The sequence below is a fragment of the Homarus americanus genome, unplaced genomic scaffold, assembly GCF_018991925.1.
Source record: "Homarus americanus isolate GMGI-L3 unplaced genomic scaffold, GMGI_Hamer_2.0 scaffold30858, whole genome shotgun sequence".
Classification (NCBI taxonomy): domain Eukaryota; kingdom Metazoa; phylum Arthropoda; class Malacostraca; order Decapoda; family Nephropidae; genus Homarus; species Homarus americanus.
In genome coordinates, this window is record NW_024737697.1 from 356,936 (window position 1) to 381,011 (window position 24,076).

Below are 24,076 nucleotides of genomic sequence, written 5' to 3' on the forward strand. Positions count from 1 at the left end.
CAGCTTACACAACATGGCGGATGGCGGGAGGTTTGAATCCAAAAATGGCGCGGCTCGCCAGCCGCTCTCCGCGTAAAGGGGTACACGCACCGCGGAATGTGAGCATTCCTGTTTCGGCAGGGTACCGCGTAAACGCGGAATGTGGGACCGCGTAAAGCGAGGGTTGACTATATACTTCACGCGTATATGAGTAGATGTACCGCGGAAAGTGAAAGTCCGGAACCGTGTAAAGCGGGGTAATACTGTAAACCAAAATTTGAGACTTAATTACCTGTGTTGAGGATGGTAGAGACAGTCTAGGGTGGCAAATTCAAATCTCTACTAATCTATTCTGGTCCGTCACCAGTATATATTATGCCTTATCACATCAAGCTTGACAGTAAGACTTATGCACCCTCTTAGGGGCAGCACAAGAGGATCTTTCACTGGGGCATTTAGGCATGATTGCATAACACACAAAGTCGGAAATAACGAAAAAAAACAAAGTCCGAGACAATGAGTTAAGTATAAACAAGTGTCGAGAGGTAGGAAGCAGCACGCATAGCCCTGTTGTGGCAAAAATTCACACCACGCCGCTGCCGCTCCACGATCAATGGGGTATCCACGAAATTTGGAGGTACATATTTCCCCAATATGTAATTGTTGGTTATGCAAAGTAGTGGTCAATGGGATCTTGGTTTATGGGGTATAGTTGTACTGTACAATACAGTATTGCCTCGCTTTATTACAACAGATGTTGCATTATGTTAGGGGTTCCTCATTGTAAGTGGTTAACAGTGGGGATTGCCTGAAATTTATTTAATGAGCCTGTCACAGGACCCCTTTTGAGCCCACAGAATGACCAAAAATTTTAAAGATTTTTTCCCAGGCGCTATTCGTGGCTAAGATATTGTAATATATTTATTCTAGTGATACCATCCTACATAAAAAAGGCTAGGAAATCACATGAAACCCTCAAAAATAATAATAAATAAAAGCCAACAAAGGGTGACCTAACATTGCATCAGGTCAGTAATATGATACCAGTAATCCCCCATCTTACCTCCACCTGATATTGTGTCAGGTCAGGTCAGTTACATGAGACCCATTAATCCTCCACAGCTCCATGGGAGTGGAAAACACCAGTCTTTGCTGTAACACACAACTTCATTCATACCTGTATCATATAGATTTTTAGTTTTTAAATATATTTATTAAACCAAACTTCTAGATAAACTACAGTATTCTGGATTATTCTAGTAAAGAAATTGAGTTTCTAACTTTATTAGAACTGCTTTGACAGACTCTGGTTGCTTAGACTCTCGAAAAACTTTCCCTACTACCCAGAAACATTCTGGAGATGTAGGCTAGTGTTTGTTCTGTGCAGGATGTGTAGTTTAGACACTCGGAAACTTCTCCCAGTAACCAGAAGAGATTCCGGGGATAAGGAATTTTTCCAGGTTTGGGAAAGACCAATTGGTGTAGAGGTCACCAATAAGGTTATATTAAAACAACTGAAGAATTTCTCTCCTATATATCAACATAACAGCCAGATTACACAACACCTGCATGACATACAACTATCGGGTAATCTACAGACTCGGGATGTAACTGTAAGTACTGTACTGTTAACATTAATCCAAACTACAGGTAGTCCCCGACTTACGACTGCTTGGACTTACGTCCATCGGTACTTACGACCTGCTCTGACCTTACGGCCATCAGGACTTACGACCGCCGCAGTTGTGACCATTTTTTTTTATTTTTATTTTTTGAAATGACACACGCATTTTCTATACCGAAACGTTTCCAGTTAATGTAGTCTCCATGTATAATTAGAAAATTATGGGAGCCCCATGTGCGTTCAGCTGACTACATTAAAGGTAAGTGCTCAGTCACACTGTAACCATTCCTCATTATTTATTACTTTTACTGTACTGTATTTCATTGTAGATTTTTTATTTAAAAAAAAAAAAAAATTGGAATTTTTTTTTTTTATGTATGTCGGACTTACGGCCTGAATTTGGGTCCCTAACCCCGTCGTAAGTCGGGAAGCACCTGTACCTTAATCACCTCTCTCACAGCAATGGAAAACTAGACATGTTTAAACAAATGACTAGTGAAATGGGCCTTAGTTCTATTGGGCCCCAACCTAATCAATTCTCAGACTGAGGCCCAACCAAACTAGGCCCAAATCCTAATGGTTATGTTAAATTAGGGGACCTATTAAGACAGTAGCCCATTTGACCTGCAACCTTTAAATATATATTTGGGGGGGGATAAATACTCAACATAAACTTAAATCAATGTACAGTACAGATTCATGTTATCAACTAGATTACTGTTGCATTACACAAGTTTTACAGACATAATTTTAACTCCTTCCACCGTGAGGTACAATTCTATTTTATTTTGTTTAATATAAAAAACAAAAAAAACATGAAAGTACTGTATTCAACACTTACAATATATATTCATAATCCACATACTGTACTATATTTTAACGAGCTAGAATTTTTTCACCTTCATTTGGCCAATATTGAGTTAAAAATCCATTTTTCATGTCCTATATCCCTGTACCTTTATACAGTCATATTTTCAGCCCCATAAACCAAGCTAACTGTAAGATGCTACCAGTACATAATAATTATCCTATTACTATACAGTATATGACAAGTCCTATGATGCACCTTCTGTAGGATCACTTTAAAAAATCTTCCTTTATCAAAAATGCCTATCTAAATTTACTTAAAAATATTATACAGTACCACAAGATCTTCTCTAGCATTACAGAGCTACTTCGTAAACCTTAATACCAACCACAAGGACTTCTCAGATTACTTTCAAAATCATGATACTGTAATATCAGAAAATAACATGGAAAAATTATTGTAAAATATTCCTTCAACTCTACAGTACAGTGCAGGTACAGTATTACAATTTCTGTAGTCAGGAAAAAGTATCATTAAAAAAACATAATTCATAAACTCTGGTAGGAATAATTTCCTTATTTAACCTTTGATACAGTATCTGAAAAACTCAACCACAGTATATAATGTAATTCTCATAATTATCAGCAGAAAGCCTTAGAATTTTCATTACCTGTTTCTTATTATTTGTTCTTTTAATGGCTATAAGGCACAACAATCATACAGGTATTACAAAGGTGTATATCTTTGATTCATTTAAACTTCATAATAACAGAGATGGAATCCCTTCTTCATGACATCTCACAATAAACATCATAATATATTTTTAATGGCATTCAGAGCCATTATGTTATTTGATTTACAGTGGTCCCTCGGTTAACGAACTGCCTCCCATAATATTCTTAAATTCGGTTAACGAACAAAAATTCGGTTAACGAATTTCTTACGAACCGACCTCAACAGGTTTTCGCTTGCACTGGTCGGTCAACCAGCTTTAGTATTAGTCCGCCAATACATTAATCGGTTCTAGGGCTTAAATTCCTTACTATTTTAGTAAATATCAAGAAGTTTATACTATTCAATAATTTTAAAAGTTTAATATTCAATTTTTTAGTCATTTTAACAATTATTGAACATAATTGAAGGTAAAGTGACTAGTTTAATGCGCGGCATCCAGCCTCTTAACACAGCAAACAGGCGTTAGTCTCTCTCTGTTTTCACTGGAGGTAACATCTTGCTTGAGACTCTCTTCAACTAAACGCTTTTTTTCTGTGTTTCCAAGCAAATTATTGGTCATTTTGAAATATATTTTACATATTGACAATATATAATGCAGTGCAGTGTTGATTTAAAGAAAATAATCTTGAAATACACCAAGAGAACTAAAATTTTATGGGTGAAATGGTGCCATGGGGTGACTTCTCTTCCACCCCAATGCCTTCTCTTCTTCCTTCTCCTCCACCCCCATTCTAATTCCCATCATCATCATCATCGAGGAGCCTTCTACATACACACCTCAAAGTAAGTGAACTTTTCCACCATTTTTGTTGAATTTAGGCAATTTTCGGTGAGCTGGAACCAATTACCCAAAAACCTATTGAAAAATTGGTTTCGGTTAACGAATTTTTCGGTTAACGAACAACCTGCTGGAACGGATTGTGTTCGTTAACCGAGGGACCACTGTATTTTAATTTACTGAAAAACAAAGAATCAGTGACAAAGATAAACTTGCTTTCTGTGTATATACTCCAAGATTATGTGTCGTTACCCTGTGGCTAACAATTAACCAAAAATATGATTGTCCATGTCATATTATCCATGTATTGATTTAAAATTTTGCTTTCTTTCATTTGACACAATTTGGGCAAAGTTACTTTCACTATACTGGAGTACATTACTCGTATCTTCCCCAAACAGTCACCCACAAACCTTTCCCCGGGATGATGTATGGTGGCTGATTATTAATGTCACTCTCAAAATCCCAGAAGTAATGCTGAACTTCTGAGTCATATAAACACAGTACAGTACAGTACAGTGTATTTATAAAACAGATTTTCAGGACAACAGAATTAATACGTAGCAGCCATGAAGGCCTATACTGTAATCACCCTAAAACTAAACACTACATGATGACTGTACTTTAATTTCCAAAGACCAATAAGTATTATAGACAACAAGAATTGTAGTAACTTATTCATAAATAGAATGTGAATGTTTCTCCTTGAAAACCCTAAATATATAACAAAGAGCAAAGATGAATAAAAAAAACTTTACATCAATATTGTGGCATAAACCAACTTAAGTTACTATGGATTGGCATTTAAGAAACTTTACCATAAATGATGAAATTATTTTAAATTTCCTAATAAAATCTTTGTAAAAAAATGCACATAAAGAGATATACCCGGTACTTAAAGATACACAAATATGATGGATACATATGTTTGATATGAATGCATGAAGATTACTTAACTATTGATGAGTGGACTGCACTAACTCGGATAATAATTTTCTTATCAGTATTAGTACATTGCTGATTGATTCAAGAGGGAGAGAACATGGTGGGATTCATATCTCACTGTTTGGTCATGCAAAAAACAAAGAAAACAAAGTGAGTTCAATCAGTTTCAAGATTATTGTCTTTTGTCCTAATGAGTTTTTACACACCAGTTACAATGTGCAAACCTTAATCAAGAACCATTACATGTATTTCTGAAATCTAGACACAGTATTTTCTTGTTGTACTATATTAAAGGTTCATTAATAAATATAAAATACTGTAAGTACATACTTTTATAGTACCAGACAATAAAAAAGTGAACGACTCATTAACAAGAGCACAGTATAGATTACTTGGCCGTCAGATAGCATACAGTAACACGAGTCCCTCCACTCTACTCAATGTTTAGTCCCATGTTTCAAAGACCTACCCAAGTGGCAGTCTTGAAGTAAATAATTTTTAATCAATGCAAATCATGTTTAGCATTGGGTCTGTTTACACCAAGTCAGCAGCATTTTCATAGAATAGGGACAGTTATCACAAATCACAGGAATAATGTCATATAATGTTATATATCCAATATTATTTCATCCTTCTGCATTTCTCTCTACATGATGTCTTAATGATTTAAGACATTACTTGTGATTTGTGTGCATTCATATACAGCTTCTAACCATCACAATGATAAACATTTTATCACTGTACATTATAATATATATATATATATATACTGTATATATATATATATATATATATATATATATATATATATATATATATATATATATATATATATATATATATATATATATATATATATATATATATATATATATATATAAACTATGAAAATAAATCTATGGCATGCACTTCATACACAAAGTCTGCATGTATAATTCCGTCAGAAATATATGTTGTAATACTAATGAACAACAACTACAAGGGCTGTCGCTGTACATACCTTTTCTAAATCTTTTTAATTTACATCTGCAAATGTATCCAGACATAACAATTATAACACAAATTCTATCATCAACCCGCAAAGAAGGTGTATGAAAGAGAATTACAAACACTTAATATTGAATGTCCCCAAACACTTCCTTAACTGCAGCATTTTACGCGGTTGTCTCGTTTGAAAGAAAATTACATCACTACCATGTGTATAAGTTTGCAATGAAGAGCATTTACATTAATTCTACTTTAAATTAGGTTTTATCAGTTAATTCGTAAAGACAAATTCCTCTGTATTCCAAAGGTGTAATAAGAGCCCAGTCACCATAAAACAGAATTCCACATGGAGGGCCATCAAGCCAAAGTTGTGTGAACCAACACACTCATTCCATCCCTTCAGGTTGGTAGTAGAGTAAGGTTGAGAAAGAAGTAGGTAGAGCACTGCCTAAGATTAGAATTATTACTGAGTAAGAATAATAAACCCATTCACAATGCTCAAGTTATATATACAGGTATGGAACCGTTTATTCAACGTCCCGGTACAGAATACTGGAAATGCAGGCTATGTCTTATAACAAATAATTTAAAATGAACACCAAAAGTAATTCCTGGGCTGAGTTTGGATATTTTCAACCATTACTCACCTGTGAGCTATATGTTATGGTTATTTTTCAACTCGTAATTTTGAGTAGATGCAAGTTATTTTCTTAATTTTCTTTACTCGATTACATACACAATCAATCTTACATTAAAAAAGTGAAAAACAAAACCCAAAATATCATAAGGCATAAAGTACTTTTCAATTTGTATTTCTGATAAATACAGTTTTTTTTTTGTTTTTTACCCGATCCTACATACATAAAGTGCAAAAGTAAATGAACAAAATAATTATCTTAAGGTATATAAAGTTTTAAGTATCTACAGGTCATCCATGGAGAGGGTGGAGGGTCCATGGCAGAGCACGATTGCTATGGAAGCTATTGCATTACAGTATAGTCTTCATTTACGCGGTCAATTGAACCCATGGAGGTCCGCGTCAAACGAGAAACGCGTAAATGAAATAACAAAACATATGGGATGAATTGAAATAGAGACTGGGCCGACTCCCAAACTCTATTTTTTCCGACAATACATACCTTGTAGTAAAAATAACATCGTAATTTTATGATGGTATTGACACACACATAATATCTAAATAAAAAACTACACTACTGTACAAATATAAAGGTGTTTAACACTTACGTTAGTAGAAGAGATGGGTCGGCACACGTGGATGGCGGCTGGTTCCGAGGCAGAGGGCAGATTAGTGGCCCTCCGGTGAATCACTATCACTATTCACAGAGGTTTGCAGGGCCTCCCTGACAAACCCCTCAAAGTCCATATCCTCACTGTCACTATCACTGACCTGGGCTGGCTGTGGTTGTGGTGGGTTGCGGGCGAAGAAGTCCGTAATACTACGTTGACGACTAGCATTGATGTTGTCGTCATGCATCTGGACATACGGCTCCATAAATTTCGACAGAAGGTTATTAGACACTTCATACCGATGCTTGACTGTGCCTTTGTCAAGGATGAGCTTGATATTCCCCGACAACTCGATGACTTCCTTCACATAACCATGGCTTGGTCCAGGTAGTTCAAGGTTTCTCGGGGGTGGTGGGGGTCCAGCGGAAGCCATTGTGAGGGGAATAGTGGGCACAAGAGAGAACAGTGTACGCGGAGACTGAGAACAATGAGACTGGGCCGGCTAGGTCAGCGACTTTTTCCCTCTGGTGGCAGGGCACGTCATGTTACATTAGACCAATCACAGCTAGCGGCGGAGGGAGGTAAGGATGTGTGACCCAATCACAGTCCGATACGTCATATGACCTCAGAGATAACGTAAGAGCTACCTAATGCGCACCCTCGAAGCGCCGCTTCCCGCGTAAATGATGGAATGAACCGCGTAACTTAAAATTTTCATTCTGGCAAGGTGCCGCGCAAACCAAATCCGTGTAAATCGAGACTATACTGTACTAAGTTTTCATGTTACCGTGTACAGTTAAAGCTACTATTAGGGGTGGCTCTAGTGATCGGAATAGTCTTCACAGGCAGTTACAGAGGGTTTACTATATATTTTAGGCTTGGCACTCCAAATTCCAGACAAAAAAATCATATCCAACAGCCCCCAGGTCCCAAGTATGCCAGATAAATGGTCCCATGCCTGTACTTAATAAGTTGCATTTGTTTAGGAAAATTATTTTAATTTATAAATAAAAATCTCTAAACAATCATATATTATACATCCAACAAGAGAGGGATAATAACCATCTTGGATCTAATTAATTGACCCACTAAATAACCATCAGTTTGATTCCCCTGAACAACATCTAGTACCCTCCGGAAACCTTCTCTTAACCTAACATTGAATCAATTAGCTTTCACTTGTAATGAGCCACAGTTTGTACGTAATACTGTAATAAAGACGTAAAAGGAATTACACATAGCTCAATCAAGTTAATACTGAGAATATATGGTCTAGTTCACCACTTGTGTCTATAATCGTCTCATGGTAACTCTCTCTACCTCACTTGAGACTCATCAGCATGAGTCAGTCATAAAACTGCTTACTTCTTGGATTCAATTTCAATAACTGACCTATTGAAGTAAGATAATAAACTTTACTGATGAAAGTTACAATTATTATCAGGTAAAACAGACATACTGAACTCTCCAGGGTAAACATATACAGTACAGTATTAATGAAAGAGATACAGTCACATTGTGTGCCATTCTAATAAGAAATGAGCAAAATAAATAAAACAAAGGTTCACAAAGTTCCATTCATCAAATTATGCGAAGAGAGTTAGTTGAAAAGATTACTGACACTGCTCATGTTCATGATAAATCAGTGCTTCTTTCTTACCTATAGTAATTACTACCTTGGTTGGCTAGATTTTGGTATTCTTAAAATAATGCAGTTGGGAGCTAAGGATTTTTTAAAGCTTTTTTCTCATTACAATTGTCACTTTATTATTATATTGAGAACAGTATTGTTGCTGCCTTAATTTGAAGGAAGTGCCATTTCATATAATTTTCCTAACATATTCACTTGTGTGGTCTTGAAGTCTAGTGAGAAAAATTATAATTTTTGATCACTTGAAGCTGATATAATTACAGAGAGCTCCAGTTACGCTTGTGGACAAAATTTCCTCAAAACGTTTAGCAATATCTGACATCTACCTGAGGGTCACATGAGAAAAAGGATTGGGATTTTAACACATCTTTGGCTAAGATTTTTCTTTGTATGATAGTGTGTGTTTCTATGTTGTTACACTGCATGACTTATAATTTAAATTAGACTTCACAGTTATAACTCAAAGCTATAAACTAATCCTACACATGACCTGCGACAGTATGCCAGATACTTCCAAGTGTTCAGGGTATTTTGGTCTCAACTGTGCATGATCTATCATTAAGGGATGAAGCCAGTTTGCAGTTACATACAAGTTTAAATGCTTGAATGGTGATACCCAACAAAATGTGTCCAGAATGATCTTATTCTTCATATAGGGTACAGCATAAGTTTTATCAGAACTGTACTCTGAAGTAAGGAAGTACAGTACAGTGAGTTCTGCTATAACACGTGTTTTGATAACGCGAATTTGCTCTAACGCGATTTATGAATTAGGAACGATATTTGTATAACGCGAACGCTTGTTTGCTATAACGCGATTTTTGCTTACTATTTCTCCAATTTTGTGGTATTAACTGTGAATATGGTAAAGAAGAATATCTCCAAGAAGAGTTCTTGTGATAGAATTCCCGGTGATGATCGTAAAAGAAAGGATATAACACTTGAAGAGAAGCTCGATTTTATCAACCTCAAAATCACCCTTCTCCCCCATCAAGTTACAATCATATTTTTTCAAGGTAAAGTGTTACATTTACTGTATGATTTCATTATTAGATATGAATGTAACATTTATTTAGACTGTGCTATCCTTTGTGTTAGGCTAACTACTAAATTTTTTCGATTTCGAGTAATCTGCACCTAACCCTATTTTCTCCATAAGCCCTGTTATTTCTATTACGCGATTTTCTATAACACGATATTTTACAAGAACACAATTATCGCGTTATAGCAGAACTACCTGTACCATAGTTCAGGAGACTGCACTAAATTAGAAAGCCATAAAACCTAATTTTAAAGCAGTGAATAAGCTGGGTTGATGGGAAGTGCTTTTGGTATGTCAATAAACCTGATCAAGGTCTTATGTTAGGTCTCTAAATGAGCAATACTGTACTGTGAAAACATTTCCATGCAGAGGGGCTACCTAACAAAAGGGTAGTGTCAAGTTTTTTGACATTGGTTTACTTTTAAGTTTTGTTCTACTGGTACAGTATTCACATTTCTTATCATACCTAAAAAAAAGAAGAGGTAGAGTACAAGATTTTTTTTGAAAAACAAAGTAAAACACTATTAATTAATAACAGCAATTAATTTTACACTTGCAATTATAAAATACTGTAATAATAATAATAATACAGTATACTGTAGTATTAACACTCTCAGGATCATTCACTCATATGTGGCATTTTGATTTAAAGTAAATGAAACTTTTGTTGCGTATAGTTCATTTTCTGTAAAAGTTCCTGGTAGAATTACCTCAAATTTTAACACCACCTTCTTCACGCTACTCTCCTGCATGGAACCAAGTTTTAAGGCTAGGTGGCAACCCTTTTACTTGTGGTAGACTACGCCAAGGTAGGTAGATACCAGGTAGCCTCACGCAGGCCCATAGGAATTCACTATTTGGCAACTTTACTCTCGAGATCGCTAAGCCACGCCCCTTTTGCCACTTCATGCGTTTGTAATATTGAGGTATTATTATCTACTGCTACTGTTTGATGTAACTGAGTGGGTGGAGCTTAATAAGTGATGTCATCGCGAGCCAATCAGCGACGTTGGATGGAATCCAGCGGTCACAAGCGTCACAAGTAAGATATTTATATTTGTTTTATATATTTAATCTGTGGCCCCAATTAAAATAAAACAAAACTCTCCATTCCATACATTTATTGTGCAACTTTTAATACCATCATAAGCCTTCAAAATACGTAAATAAAAATTTAATTTTTATTTTCATTAGCGTAGATCCAAAGGGAGTGAGGCTACCTGGTATCTATCTACCTTAGACTATGCGGCCCAGTAAGCGAGGGGTGTGTGTGTCTCGGGTGTGATTTAAAAATGACTACCATGGCATTTGCACCACTATCTCTAAATATTTATTACTTACAATCTCGATATATATTCTTGTGAAGTGATAAAGTGATGTGTATTGAAATATTTAGAATGAAATAGTGAAATATCTTTTTAATTTACGAGACGTTGATAAAATGGCTACTCACAATACAGTGGTCCCTCGGTTAAAGAACACAATTTGTTCCAGAGGGTCATTCGTTAACCAAAAATTTCGTTAACCAAATGCATTGTTTCAATGGGATATTGGGTAATTGGTTCCAGCTCATTGAAAAGTACATACAAAGTAAAAAAATAAATGCAGTAAGGTACACTTACTTTGAGGTGTGTATGTAGAAGGTTCCTGGTTGATGATGATGGTGGGAATTAGAAGTGGGGGTGGAGGAGAAGGGAGAAGAGAAGGAAGTGGGGATGGAGGAGAAATCACCTTTCAGGGGACCCATGCTTGATGCCGTCATTTCACCCATAAAATTTTAAGTTCACTAGGTGTAATTCAAGATTATTTTATTTAAATCAACACTGCACTATAATGTATATTATCAATATATTAACTAAATTTCAGAATGATCAATAATTTCAATGAAAAATGCAAAATATTCAAGACACCAACAAAATAGATGTTCACTCCACTGTCAACAGAACCCAACTGACGCCTGTTGGCCGAGTCAAGCGTCTGATGGGCGCACAAAAAAACTAGTTCCCTGTACTGCATATGTTATAAATATGTTAAATAAATGTTAAAATGACTAATAATTTTAATACAGGTTGACAATCCCTTATCCGAAATCCTTGGGGCCAGACATATTTCGGTTTTCTGAATTTTTCGGTTTTCTGAATGGTTAGGTTGTTAGGTTAGGTTAGTTTCAGTTCAGTTCAGTTAGGTTTGGCATAAATGAAATTGTGGGATAAATATAGTCCATAAATACTCTAGTACAGTTTATTTGTAAGGAAAACATTCAGTAAAACTTCAAACAGATACAGTAAAGGTACATTACAGCTGGCTTGTTTATCATGAAGAGGACACATCAGTGTTGTCATCGTCATCATCAAGTAGAAGTCGGAGATCTGAAGATGGGCCAGGAGCAGGACTCTCAAGTGATGACTCAACACTAGGACAGATGGCCTTTTTAAAGGCTTCTTCCAGTGTCATCTGTCTCATTAACAGTGGTTTCTGTCTATTCTCTCTTTAATTGAATAAACTGCCATAATCTCGTGCTCACTGATAAATGCACGTTGTTCAAGGGCAGTAATTAACTGATCACAGGTTTTCACCACATCGTCTATGGAGACTTTTTCACATGTGTTCACAATTTCATCATCATCATCATCATCATCACTACTATCCTCATGCTTATCTTTATTTAGCACCATTTCAGCTATTTCCCCATCACTCAATGAATGCACAACAGGTGCATCATTGTCAATGTTCAGCACTTCTTCAATGTCGGCTTCCTCCAACTTATTTACACTTTCGGAAGATAAACCTTTGGCGTAAGTAAGGTGGTTTCATATCACCATCTTCTCTTTAGTGACACGAAATACTTCAAAGTCTTCATCTGCATCTTCATTTACTTCAAACATCGTTGTAGGCCAAAGTTTGTGCCAAGCATTTGTTAATGTTGGTTTATCAACAGCATTCCAAGCATTAGCAACTAAATAAATGGCATCCTTAACATTGAACTCTTTCGTGAACCTTTGGATTCCTATGCCTCTGTTGACTGTATCATGCATACAGTTAAAAAAAACATCTTTATAATTGCTCTTCATGGAGCGTAAAATTCCTTGGTCACAAGGCTGTATTAAAGACTTCACAATGGGGGGAAAGTAAATGCCAAAAACATTACTTTTCACAAGAAGTTCAGCAGGGGGATGTGCGGAGCAGTTGTCAAGGAACAATAGAATTTTACAGTTTGCTTCCAGTCCAGCTTCCCTGCAATGAGCTCGTGCTGATGGTACAAAGTGGTTATTGAACCAGTCAGAAAATAGTTCTCTGGTTACCCATGCTTTCTTGTTGGCATAATAATGCACAGGTAAATTGTGTACACCTTTCAGACATCTTGGTCGTCGGCTTTTTCCAATCACTGCCAAATTTAACTTGTGTGTGCCTGCAGCATTGGCACACCCAAGAACAGTCAACCTGTCCTTAGCATCCTTAACACCTGTTGGTGCTCTCTCATCAGCTGTTGTTAACGTTTTTCTAGGAATGTAGTGCCAGTACAGAGCTGTTTCATCAGCATTGTAAATTTGTTCAGGGCTAAGGTTTTCATCAGATATAATTTTGGCAAATTCGTCAATGTAATTTTCAGCTATTTCATGATCAGCAGAAGCTTTTTCACCACAGATTTTCAGATATTTTATACCATGACACTTCTTAAATTTCTGCAGCCAACCTTCTGAATATTCACACTCACCATCAATGTTCAGTTCTTCATGGTATATTTTAGCTTGTTTCATGACCATCAAACCAGTCAGTGGCATACGTTCAGGTCTTCGTTGTCGAATCCACTCAATCAGCACGCGGTCAAGATCTTCATTTTTTGCCCTATGCAATGTTTTTCTGTTTTTCATTATTTTTGGGTCATCACTGTCAGTGTAAAACTTCAACAACTTGTCTTTCTGTTTCTTTAAGTCATATATGGTGGTAGTTCCCACACCATATTTTTCATTAAGATGCCGCATAGGCACACCATGATCAAGCTTCTGTAACAACTCCACTTTCTGTGCTATCGATAATGAGAGAAGCTTCCTTTTCTTCTCACTGTTACCCATAGGGGCATCTGAAGCTCTTTTTGGCATTTTCAGTGAAATTAAACAAAATAACAAAAATATAAGAGCAGCAGATGCAAATGTGTGACTAGCAGCAACACCGAGACACAAGTAGCGTCAGGTCCAAGTCATGTTCGATTTCACACAGTGATGCAACACGAAAAAACTTTCGGTTTTCAGAGCTTTTCGGTTTTCGGAATGCCGGATAAAGGATTGTCAACCTGTATAAAAAAATGCAAAAATATTAAAGAGCACAACTTTCTTGATATTTACTCCACTGGAAACGAATGTAAGCATAGAACAGATTACTGAATTGGCAGCCTAGCCCATCAGCTGATCAGCTGATGCTCACAACAAAACGTGATGTTCGTAAGGATTTTGTTAATCAAAGTTTTGTTCGTTAACCGAATTGAAGATCCTTATGGGAGGTAATTCGTTAACCGAAATTTCGTTAATTGAACCGTTCGTTAACCAAGGGACCACTGTAGTCGCATATACCACACAAAAGCATGTCGTAATATATTGGCCTAGCTTGGAAAAATAATAAGTGATAATGAAATGCAGTGCAGTAGAGACATGCGCATGGGGATAGTGAATTATAATGAATACATTTTGCTTATCTGATACGTATTCCTAACTGCATCATCATTGCTGAGCATATGCAAGGCCTATCATTTCTAAGTGGTAAGTGGAAATACAGTATTAATACCCAAATTAAATTTTTGTCACAAAAACTTCTAGCTGGTCTATTTATCTTCCTTAGTATATGTACAGTAATAATCCACTGTAAAAAATACTTTTGAAAGATTAAAACAAAACTAGCAAAGGAAAAAACGTGTATAAACATTTTGGTGACTGAGCCTAACTACAATACCACTTATTTTTACATTTTAATCTGTAACTCCATGACGTTCCCCATTATATTTTTTCTTGTTACACCATCATCTTCCTCATGATTTACTCTTTTTTGCAACATGCATTTTATACAGTACTGACTGATGTAATGATGTGGATACAACACAAAGAGGAATCAACAGTAAACTCTCACTTTTCACTTATACAGTACAGGTAGGTACTCACCAAAATTAATTTATTTTTGAGGGTTTCATATGATTTCCCAGCCTTTTTACACAAGAAGGCATCATTTGAATAAATATTTGACAATATCTTAGCCACGAATGGAGCTCGGGAAAAAATACCTTCTCTACAATTTCCGGTCATTCTGCGGGCTCCAAACAGAGTGAGAGGCTTATAAAATATATTTCAGACGATCCCGAGAGTGTTAATGATTTTGTAACGTTTCAAAACAATAAACTTTTTTGTTCACTCTTATCGACTGGAGATCACAAATGGCAGTTTGATCCTTAAATGACACCAAGCCAGGACTAACTGACTTGAAAACAGTATTATCCCACTAAGTCTATGAAAACAATAGCCAGGGAATCTCTCAACAACCAAAAGCTGGAACTACAGTACAGTTCAGTAATTCGTCTAGCAGTTACACCTTCCAACTGAAACTAGAGCTTTTAATAAGAGGTCATGGAAATAGAGTTCACCACATAATGTTGGAGGCAATGAATTGTGGCGTCATATCAAAAAAGTGCATCTCATGAGTCCCTGTAATTAGCCATAACCTGTGGTTTCAATTTATCATTTCACCACTTATTAGCTTAACAGTCATTTGGACAGTCAGTCTGTTCTTTGTTATGACCTTTATTGTCCAGTGTTTGTACAGAAGGAAAACCTGGAGAAAAATTTCCATGTTTGGTAAGGTCACAGTGGATAATACCCTTCTCACAAGTGTACCAATAATACCTCAGTTCCAGCTACCTACATCGCTCAGTAATTGAAAATAAGACATAATAATCTAATATAAACTTGGAAATGCTTCCAGGAAGAATCAAATTGTCTGAATGACAATCCACATGAATCTAGCTTAGTAGCAATATAAATAATACCTCCTATATATTCCAAACATGAAGATAAATTAATGAAGGAAAAGGACAGAAACAATTTTCCCCTCCCTTCTCTCTGACTCAAAGCCTGAGAGAATCTTAATTTTTTTCACATAACTGAAGGAGAAATAACCTAATTCTGCTTGGCTAAAATTGAGCTGCCATCTCTACTAGTCCCCTGAAACTGTTAAAGTTCTCAATATACAGCATTTATGAGTCTTGGGAAAACATTAAATTGTTTCCAAACATTTCAATCCCTGCAGAACCCTCCAGTGAAAATGGTTGTCACCACCAGTTTACTCCCTAAAAGAATACACCAAAATTATTTATATCTAACATCCATCTGATGGCACCACCACAAAGTCTGTCTCACAGTAATAGTGATCATGATAGAATAAGAAAGCTCCAGCACATGGTGAAACACTTCAATGGATTCCCTGAGTTTTAACTACAAAGACTTAGAGGAATAATATACAAATTGCTCAGGACAGATGGTCCTAAAAGCCAATTTAAAGTTTTTGGTATGTCTCATAAAGATGACTGAAACTGTGTAACTGTTGTGACAGCTCCAGGGGCATGTCCATTGACTTCAGCCTTTTTCACCGTCTCACCAAGTTTTCGTACGTCCAGCATCAGTTCTTTTTTCTCTCCTCCAGACAGATCAGCATCAGAGGGTGACAAAGGTGGCCATGTCTTGTCCTCTCTCAAATCTCGCTCAATTGCTAGATATTTTTTCTTGGACTTGTCTACATTGTGGAGCTTACTTTTGCATTTCCGGTAGCACAGATAGTCAATGATGAAATACTCAACGAAGAAAGCCAGTGCAGAATATACAACTGAAATTAAGATCATCTGCCATCTAAAGAAATCTGCTTGTGGATCTCCTGCAGGTGGTAACACTAACTCAAATGAATCAATGATGAACTGAGGAGGAGACATTGTCAGAACAATACTACAGACAGTCATCACCAGAATGGAACCAGACAACAAGTAGTTGGAGTAGACATACTGACGGAAAGGCGGACCACGAGAAAACACAAGTGCAAGAATGATGTACTGAAATTGAGACACCGAGAAGACAGCATAATTTTCATGGCCAGCATATATTTCGTCTGCTGTTGAGGCATTGAAAGGTACATACCAGGGTTGTTGCTGAACATAAAAGAAGCAAAATGTCTGAAAGATAATTACCAAAAACAAGTGAAATAATATTGACAGTATGGGTGCAACTGACAGGAGAGAAGCCGGGGGTGAATAAGATGCTAATAGCCCCTTATATGACTCAGTGCGGCCAAAAAATATTGCAAACACAGTGATGAGGAAGAGATCAATCCATAGGAACTGAAAGTCAGTAAGGTTACTATCAATAGAATAGAGAACCATAATACTAACAAACTGTGTAAGAGAATAAGCTGCCATGTACTTAAATATACCAAAACTGGTTACAAGAGCACAGCGTCCTTCCCTGATGAGAATGGGCACACAGGAAACATTAGCATGGGCAGATGTAAAGGGAGAGGCTACGGATGCCTCAGTCTCAGAGAGGGAGATTCCAGCATGGGCAGCTTTGAGGGCACCACAGTCATTAGCTCCATCACCACACATTCCTGAAATTTACAAAAATAAATAAATCGTACATGAAATAACAGAAACAAAAGGTTCTATTCCTAATCTATCAATAGCAGTAAGTATAAAAGTGCTCCAAAAACTAACTACTGTTATTAGAGATGGGGAAATATTTTTTAGAATTCTCCAATGGTTGGCAATACTGTGGTAGGTAAGGACCCGGTCTAATGGAAAATAAGAGTGACTGAATCTGGACTGCAGCAAGTTTTGGCGTGGATCCCAGCATTTCCCCTCTCTCCCTTCCCCTGAAAACTTTTTTGTTCAGTTATTTTTTCATGTGCACCATTTGAGATTATTGTACTTTTTATTCCTTTAATATGTATTAGAGAAAACGGTTTCAATAGGGTAGACTATAATATCCTGAGTAATACTGTATAAGTTATGTGCTTATTTACATACTCAGACTTGATTTATATGTAGAGAAAAAAAAATATTTTTGTTAAACTGTATGAATCTGTATTACAAAAAATCACTACATATAAACATCAACACCATCTCTGAAACATTTATCATTTGTAAACCAAAATATTACAAAAACATGCTAATCTTGGTAGCCATGGTGCCATACTCTATTTTTTTCCATATGATATAAAATTCTGTATTTGCAAATTCATAATTGAAGACGATTTCCAAGAACGTAACCCTCGGGAATACGGGGTAATAGGTGTATCTGGCAACCCCCAGGTCCTAAGCATGCCAGATAAATGGTCCTATAGCTGCAGAGTAATTTTACTCATTATGTGTACTATGTGTGTTCAATGATTTCTTATGGAAGGATCATTTCCGGTTTATGGATAATTCTGCTTATGGATAGCCTCCAGCAACGGAACTTATCCATAACCCGAGGAGTGTCTGTACTTAAAAATAATGTTTATAATACTGAGGGAGAATTCTCGAAGGTAACCTTCACATTATCATTCATAAAATGAGGTAAGTCATGCATTGTGGCCAGCCAGGCTAGTGCACTCATAGTCTTTGTTTACTACAATGAGGTGAAGTCAGTGCCAGGTTGACCCAGCCTAGTTAGCCAGCAAGCCTAAACAACATTTCTTTAACACATGCAAATTTTATGTATCCTTCAAACTCATTACCATAAGATATGATGCTTACCAACATAGTATCCAAGAGCCTGAAGTTCCAGTACAAGTTGTTGTTTTTGGTCCGGACTCATGCGAGCAAAAATGGCTCCACGAACTACTAACTTCTGTAGCATATCTGGAAAGTACTCGTGCACCACTCCCCACGACTTGCCTTCCATTGCAAAACAGTATGAGTCATTCGTATCATCTTCCAAGTTGATGCCAACACCAGCATCCACTTGTGTTATCACCTGTATAAAGAAAAACAATAGTGAATACAAGTATAATATGCTGAAAGACAAATTTTGTGGTCTCCTCTTGCACTAACACTGGACAGGAAGGTCATAACAGAGAACTGTGTGGAACAGAACAGACCAACTACCCAGCCGACTAGTAACCTGCAAAGTAGTGAAAATGATAAATCTGCCTTTTCTAATAAGAGAAGTTCAAAAAAGTTATAAAAGCTGCACTAGTCTGATAATTAGGTTAAAATCTATAATTTGTCAGAAAGTATTCAAAGTGCTGTCTTCAACAGGTGGTCAACAACTGAGGTGTCTGAGATTTTATGTAGCACCCTGCTTTAATTTTATGGATAGCAGGCCCATATCCAGAGCATGAGAAAGGAGGAGTTACAGTGTTGGACAAAATCAACAATAAACATATGCCAATTTATGATGCTGAAGCTAATGTACTGCTTTAATCACATAATCATTCATAGGCTCCAACCGGATCACGGGGTTCATAGTTTGGAAATCAAATAAATAATCAATGTATAATTTTTTTCTGGAACAACCAAGGGAGGGAGGATACAGACTCACAATAACCCCCTGGATATGGTCCTGGATAGTACTGTACATAAGAGATGGAGCTGTAGCCAACAACACATACAAACAAGAGCACCTACCACTGGAGAGGCTGGGGTGTTTGCTGTGGTGGCATGGAATGTGAGACGGGGACGGAGGCCCTGGTGTGGAGGAAGAGCTTTGATGCTAATAACCTGCTGCTGGGGACCAACCAGACCACACTCACGGCCAACACTCAAGGCAGTCAGCAGGTTATCCCCTGAAAGACAAAAATAAATAAATAAATGGCTTAGCTTCTTCTAGCACTGTACAATACAGGGCAAGCTGTGACAAAATTGGCTGGTAAGTGTTTTGATTTTTAACTTCTTATGTTATTTATGTCAACAAGGTAATTTTTCATCTATAAATGGCTATAATATCATCATCAGACACCACTATGATTACCCTTGAAAGTTGTCCCATAGAATTAACACTGAAGAATGCATCCCTATAGGAACCATGTTATAATAACCTCCTTTAACAGATTAATCAATTAACAGATATACTTTGGCCATCATAAGACATTTTTCTGTAGCTAATCAACTTACCAGTGACCATTATAGTTCTGATGTTCGCCTTATGAAGCTGACGAATAATTGGTGTTGATTCCTTCTTGAGTCTGTTCTCCATCACCAACAAGCCAAGGAATTCTAGGTCGCATTCCACTTCATCACGGTTGATGCGCTGGGCCTTGATATACGAAATCTTGAGAGGACGCCATCCCAGAGCAAGTACACGATACCCTTGATAAGTATACTGTAGCAGCTGTTCAGAAAAGTTAACTGGTACTGTCTCTGGTCGTGACAAACTTGCTATCATCTGCAAAAGATATATAATCCACTTATAATTTTTTTTTTTTACAGTTAACTTTGAGGAAATATTTAGGATACATTAGTGACATGTTTTCAGTTAACTATCAGCAACTGAAGGGACACAACATAAATAATATGTTGCATGTAATAGTCACATCTTTGCTGTACACACCTAAAGAAATACTGTACTGAAGAAACCATTATAATAAGTGTGTGTGTCTCGGGTTGGGAGTCCAATGTGCTACCAACTGAGCCATAAATGTAAATGATACAGTGTAAATAATATACATACCGTACACATACAGTGTATTAATTAATTGCCGAAGAAAAAATGAGACATACAATATTCAAAAGTTGAAAACTTAAAAGTCATATTTCCTGTAGTCCCATGCAAAGGTGTTTTAATCATTAAAATAAACATCTTTACCACAAATCTGCTTCTTATTTTGGGTGATACAGTACTGTACAACTTTTCCTTCATATTAAGTAGTATAATTATAAAGTACAAACAAACTGTAACTCACTTCAGGAGAACCTTTACAATAGAGTTCAAAGTTTGGAGCCCCAAGTTGGCGAGTAATGACTGACATGCGCTGTAGGGTGGACGAGAATGGAAACTGACGCAGGATTCCCAACTCTAATGGTGGCTGAAATGGAATTAATCCATTATGAGGCGGCTATATATGTATACTGTATTAATGGTTGTCAATGATATAACAGATGAATTTTTTTTTTTTTTTCACTCTTAGAAGTCCTTTTCTGCCTTACTGTATTTGTTATGAAATAAGGTGACCAACAACAAGGATAACACAGCCTCTTGCTCACTTAGTTGCATTCATTCTTTTCAACAGCCTTCCCTTAATGAGATACAATTTTTTTTTGCATTACAACACATTCATACACTGACACATTTTTTTAAATGATATATAATGTATGTATAGTATATAAAATAACAATACAGAATTGTGAATTATGTAGAACTTCCATGGTTAAAGGTGGCCAATTGAACGAATTATTGATAATTTACAAATGAAATAGAAATATGGAATATCTCACCTCATTCTCTACATTCTCGTTGCTGACAACAATGTCAGGGGCACTCGGTCGTACAACAGACGGCATCATCATGTCATACTTGTTAGTATCATCCAGGCCTGGTTCATCCAGGTCCCAGCAAGTACTCTTAAGCATTATTAAATCTAAAGGATCTCCCACCTGTTAAAAAACATTGTTAGAATCAGTATAAAAAAAAGAAAATGAAACTGATTTAATGTCACTTTACACTAGTGTTGATGAAGTCAATAGTTTGTAAATACAGTTTTACCCCGCCTAACGCGGTTTCACTTAACGCGTTTTCGCATATACGCGGTGCCTTGCCAAAGCTGAACTTTCACTTAACGCGGATTTTTTCCACATATACGCGGTGAGTGTCCGAGACGCTATTTTTAGATTTGCCCCACCCGCCACCCTGCCTGACTGCCTGTTTTAGCTCATAAAATTCATACAAATTACCAGGCCAGAATATAATTTACATTGCTGGAATTCTTATAATTTGGTGATCATTTTGAATATAAACATCATATATTTTGCTTTAAACTTACAATTTTTAGATAAAAATTTTTCTCTAGGTAACTATGGTATCTTTTGTGCAAAATATATGACATTTATATTCAAAATATTCCTGGTCTTACAAGGAATCCAGCAATGTCAATTATATTATCCTAACTTTAGTTTGAGGTATTATTTATTAAAATTTAGTGGTTATCCCACACATCTCCTTGGGACGGTTGGTGGGGGGTGGGGGGGAGGGAGGGACCGACCGACCATCTGTTACCCTGTGAAGAATTATTATTTTTTTTTATTAACTGAAGATATTTTTTTTAGCTCATAAAATTCATACAAATTACCCGGTCAGAATATAATTTACATTGCTGGAATTCTTATAATTTGGTGATCATTTTGAATATAAACATCATAGATTTTGCTTTAAACTTACAATTTTTAGATAAAAATTTTTCTCTAGGTAACTATGGTATCTTTTGTGCAAAATATATGACATTTATATTCAAAATATTCCTGGTCTTACAAGGAATCCAGCAATGTCAATTATATTATCCTAACTTTAATCTGAGGTATTATTTAATACTAAATGTTAAAAACTCTGGAAGGGAGGATTGGTGGGGGGTGGGGGGGAGGGTTGGGACTGACCGCGCGGTTGGAAGAGGGGGGGAGGCAAGGTGGGGTACTTTGATTGACAGATAGTGTCGTGAAGATTATTTTTTTTTTATTAACTGAAGATATTTGTTTTAGCTCATAAGATTCATACAAATTACCCGGTCAGAATATAATTTACATTGCTGGAATTCTTATAATTTGGTGATCATTTTGAATATAAACATCATATATTTTGCTTTAAACTTACAATTTTTAGATAAAAATTTTTCTCTAGGTAACTATGTTATCTTTTGTGCAAAATATATGACATTTATATTCAAAATATTCCTGGTCTTACAAGGAATCCAGCAATGTCAATTATATTTTCCTAACTTTAGTTTGAGGTTATCCCACACATCTCCTTGGGACGGTTGGTGGGGGGTGGGGGGGGAGGGAGGGACCGACCATCTGTTAGCCGGCTGTGTAGTGTGAGAGGGGGAGGGAGTTGAGTCCATTATTTGAATGGACATTAACTTGGCGACTGTATTTCTCTATTTCTCTTAAGTATTAATTGTGTGCATGTACCATCATAAAATTAAGATGTTATTTTTACTACAACATAGGTATGTGCCTTCAAAAAGTGGAGTTTGGGGGTCGGGCCGGTTTCTATTGGAATTAATCCCATATGTTCTGTTGTTCACTTAACGCGGATTTCACTTAACGCGGGACCCTCTGGGTTCAATTGACCGCGTTAAGTGGGGTACAACTGTATTGAAAGTACGTAGTTAAAATGAGTGATAAGATTCGCTGAAATCTGGATAGTACAGGTCCACCACCGATTTTCCAGCACCCTTGGTTCCTAAGCCTTGCCGGATTATCCGTTTTGCCGGACCAACCGAGGTCAGGTAATAATAATTCAACAATACACCTCTGACCCACTAATTATACACCTCCTGTGAAATTGCAATTGAAACCTCTGATATTTAAGTGAACAAATGAATGCTTAGTGAGGATTTGACACTAGACTTATATTACAATGTGTATCAAATGAGAAGTTCACAAGTGAATGTTGGTGAATTTAAAAAGTAGAGAAATATTGAGTGTGTGTGTATATTTAATGATAAATTATCAGTACATATAGTCAGTTCTGCTACAACGCGATAGTTGTGTTCTTGTAAAACCTCGCGTTGTAGAAATTCGCACAATAGAAATAACAGGGCTTATGGAGAAAATAGGGTTCGGTGCAGATTATTCGAAATCGAAAAAATTTAGTAGTTAGCCTAACACAAAGGATAGCACAATCTAAATAAATGTTACATTCATATCTAATAATGAAATCATATAGTAATTGTAACACTTTACCTTGAAAAAATATAAATATAACTTGATGGGGGAGAAGGGTGATTTTGAGGTTGATAACATCAAGCTTCTCTTAGAGTGTTATAGCCTTTCTTTTACGATCATCACCGGGAATGCGATCACCAGAACGCTTCTTGAAGATATTCTTCTTTTCCATATTCAGTTAATACCACAAAATTGGAGAAATAGTAAGCAAAAATCACTGAGGACGCTTCAAAACAACCTATGTTTCAACTGATCGTGTGGTGGAAACAGAGAGCGCGGGTGTAAAACGCTATTAGTCCACACTGAGAAACATTATTTTTATTCATTTTTTTCATACAGTATTTATGGGAACAGCTAAATTTGCAAAAAAAGGATGAAATTTATAGGGTCCCTATCA

At 36.4% G+C, this 24,076-nt stretch overlaps 2 protein-coding genes across 3 annotated transcripts in view; both read right to left on the reverse strand.

Annotated features, from left to right (window-relative positions):
• Nucleotides 1-12,110: 12,110 nt before the first annotated feature.
• On the reverse strand, nucleotides 12,111-13,897 carry LOC121873556 (jerky protein homolog). Its single transcript, XM_042377201.1, has 3 exons — nucleotides 12,946-13,897; nucleotides 12,374-12,585; nucleotides 12,111-12,251 (listed from the first exon to the last, which is right to left on the reverse strand). Exons 1-3 carry the CDS (start codon nucleotides 13,895-13,897, stop codon nucleotides 12,111-12,113), a joined length of 1,305 nt encoding a protein of 434 aa, XP_042233135.1.
• Nucleotides 13,898-15,773: 1,876 nt separating this feature from the next.
• Nucleotides 15,774-24,076, reverse strand: part of LOC121873519 (polyamine-transporting ATPase 13A3-like) — a 57,960-nt gene continuing 49,657 nt past the window's right edge. For both annotated transcript variants that reach the window (XM_042377106.1, XM_042377107.1), the window contains 6 exons: nucleotides 21,238-21,396; nucleotides 20,706-20,828; nucleotides 19,918-20,188; nucleotides 19,432-19,589; nucleotides 18,559-18,778; nucleotides 15,774-17,429 (listed from right to left, as the gene is read on the reverse strand). In XM_042377106.1, coding sequence (XP_042233040.1) covers nucleotides 16,351-17,429; nucleotides 18,559-18,778; nucleotides 19,432-19,589; nucleotides 19,918-20,188; nucleotides 20,706-20,828; nucleotides 21,238-21,396 — 2,010 coding nt within the window. In that variant the 3' untranslated portion in view covers nucleotides 15,774-16,350. The remainder of the gene's footprint in view (nucleotides 17,430-18,558; nucleotides 18,779-19,431; nucleotides 19,590-19,917; nucleotides 20,189-20,705; nucleotides 20,829-21,237; nucleotides 21,397-24,076) is intronic.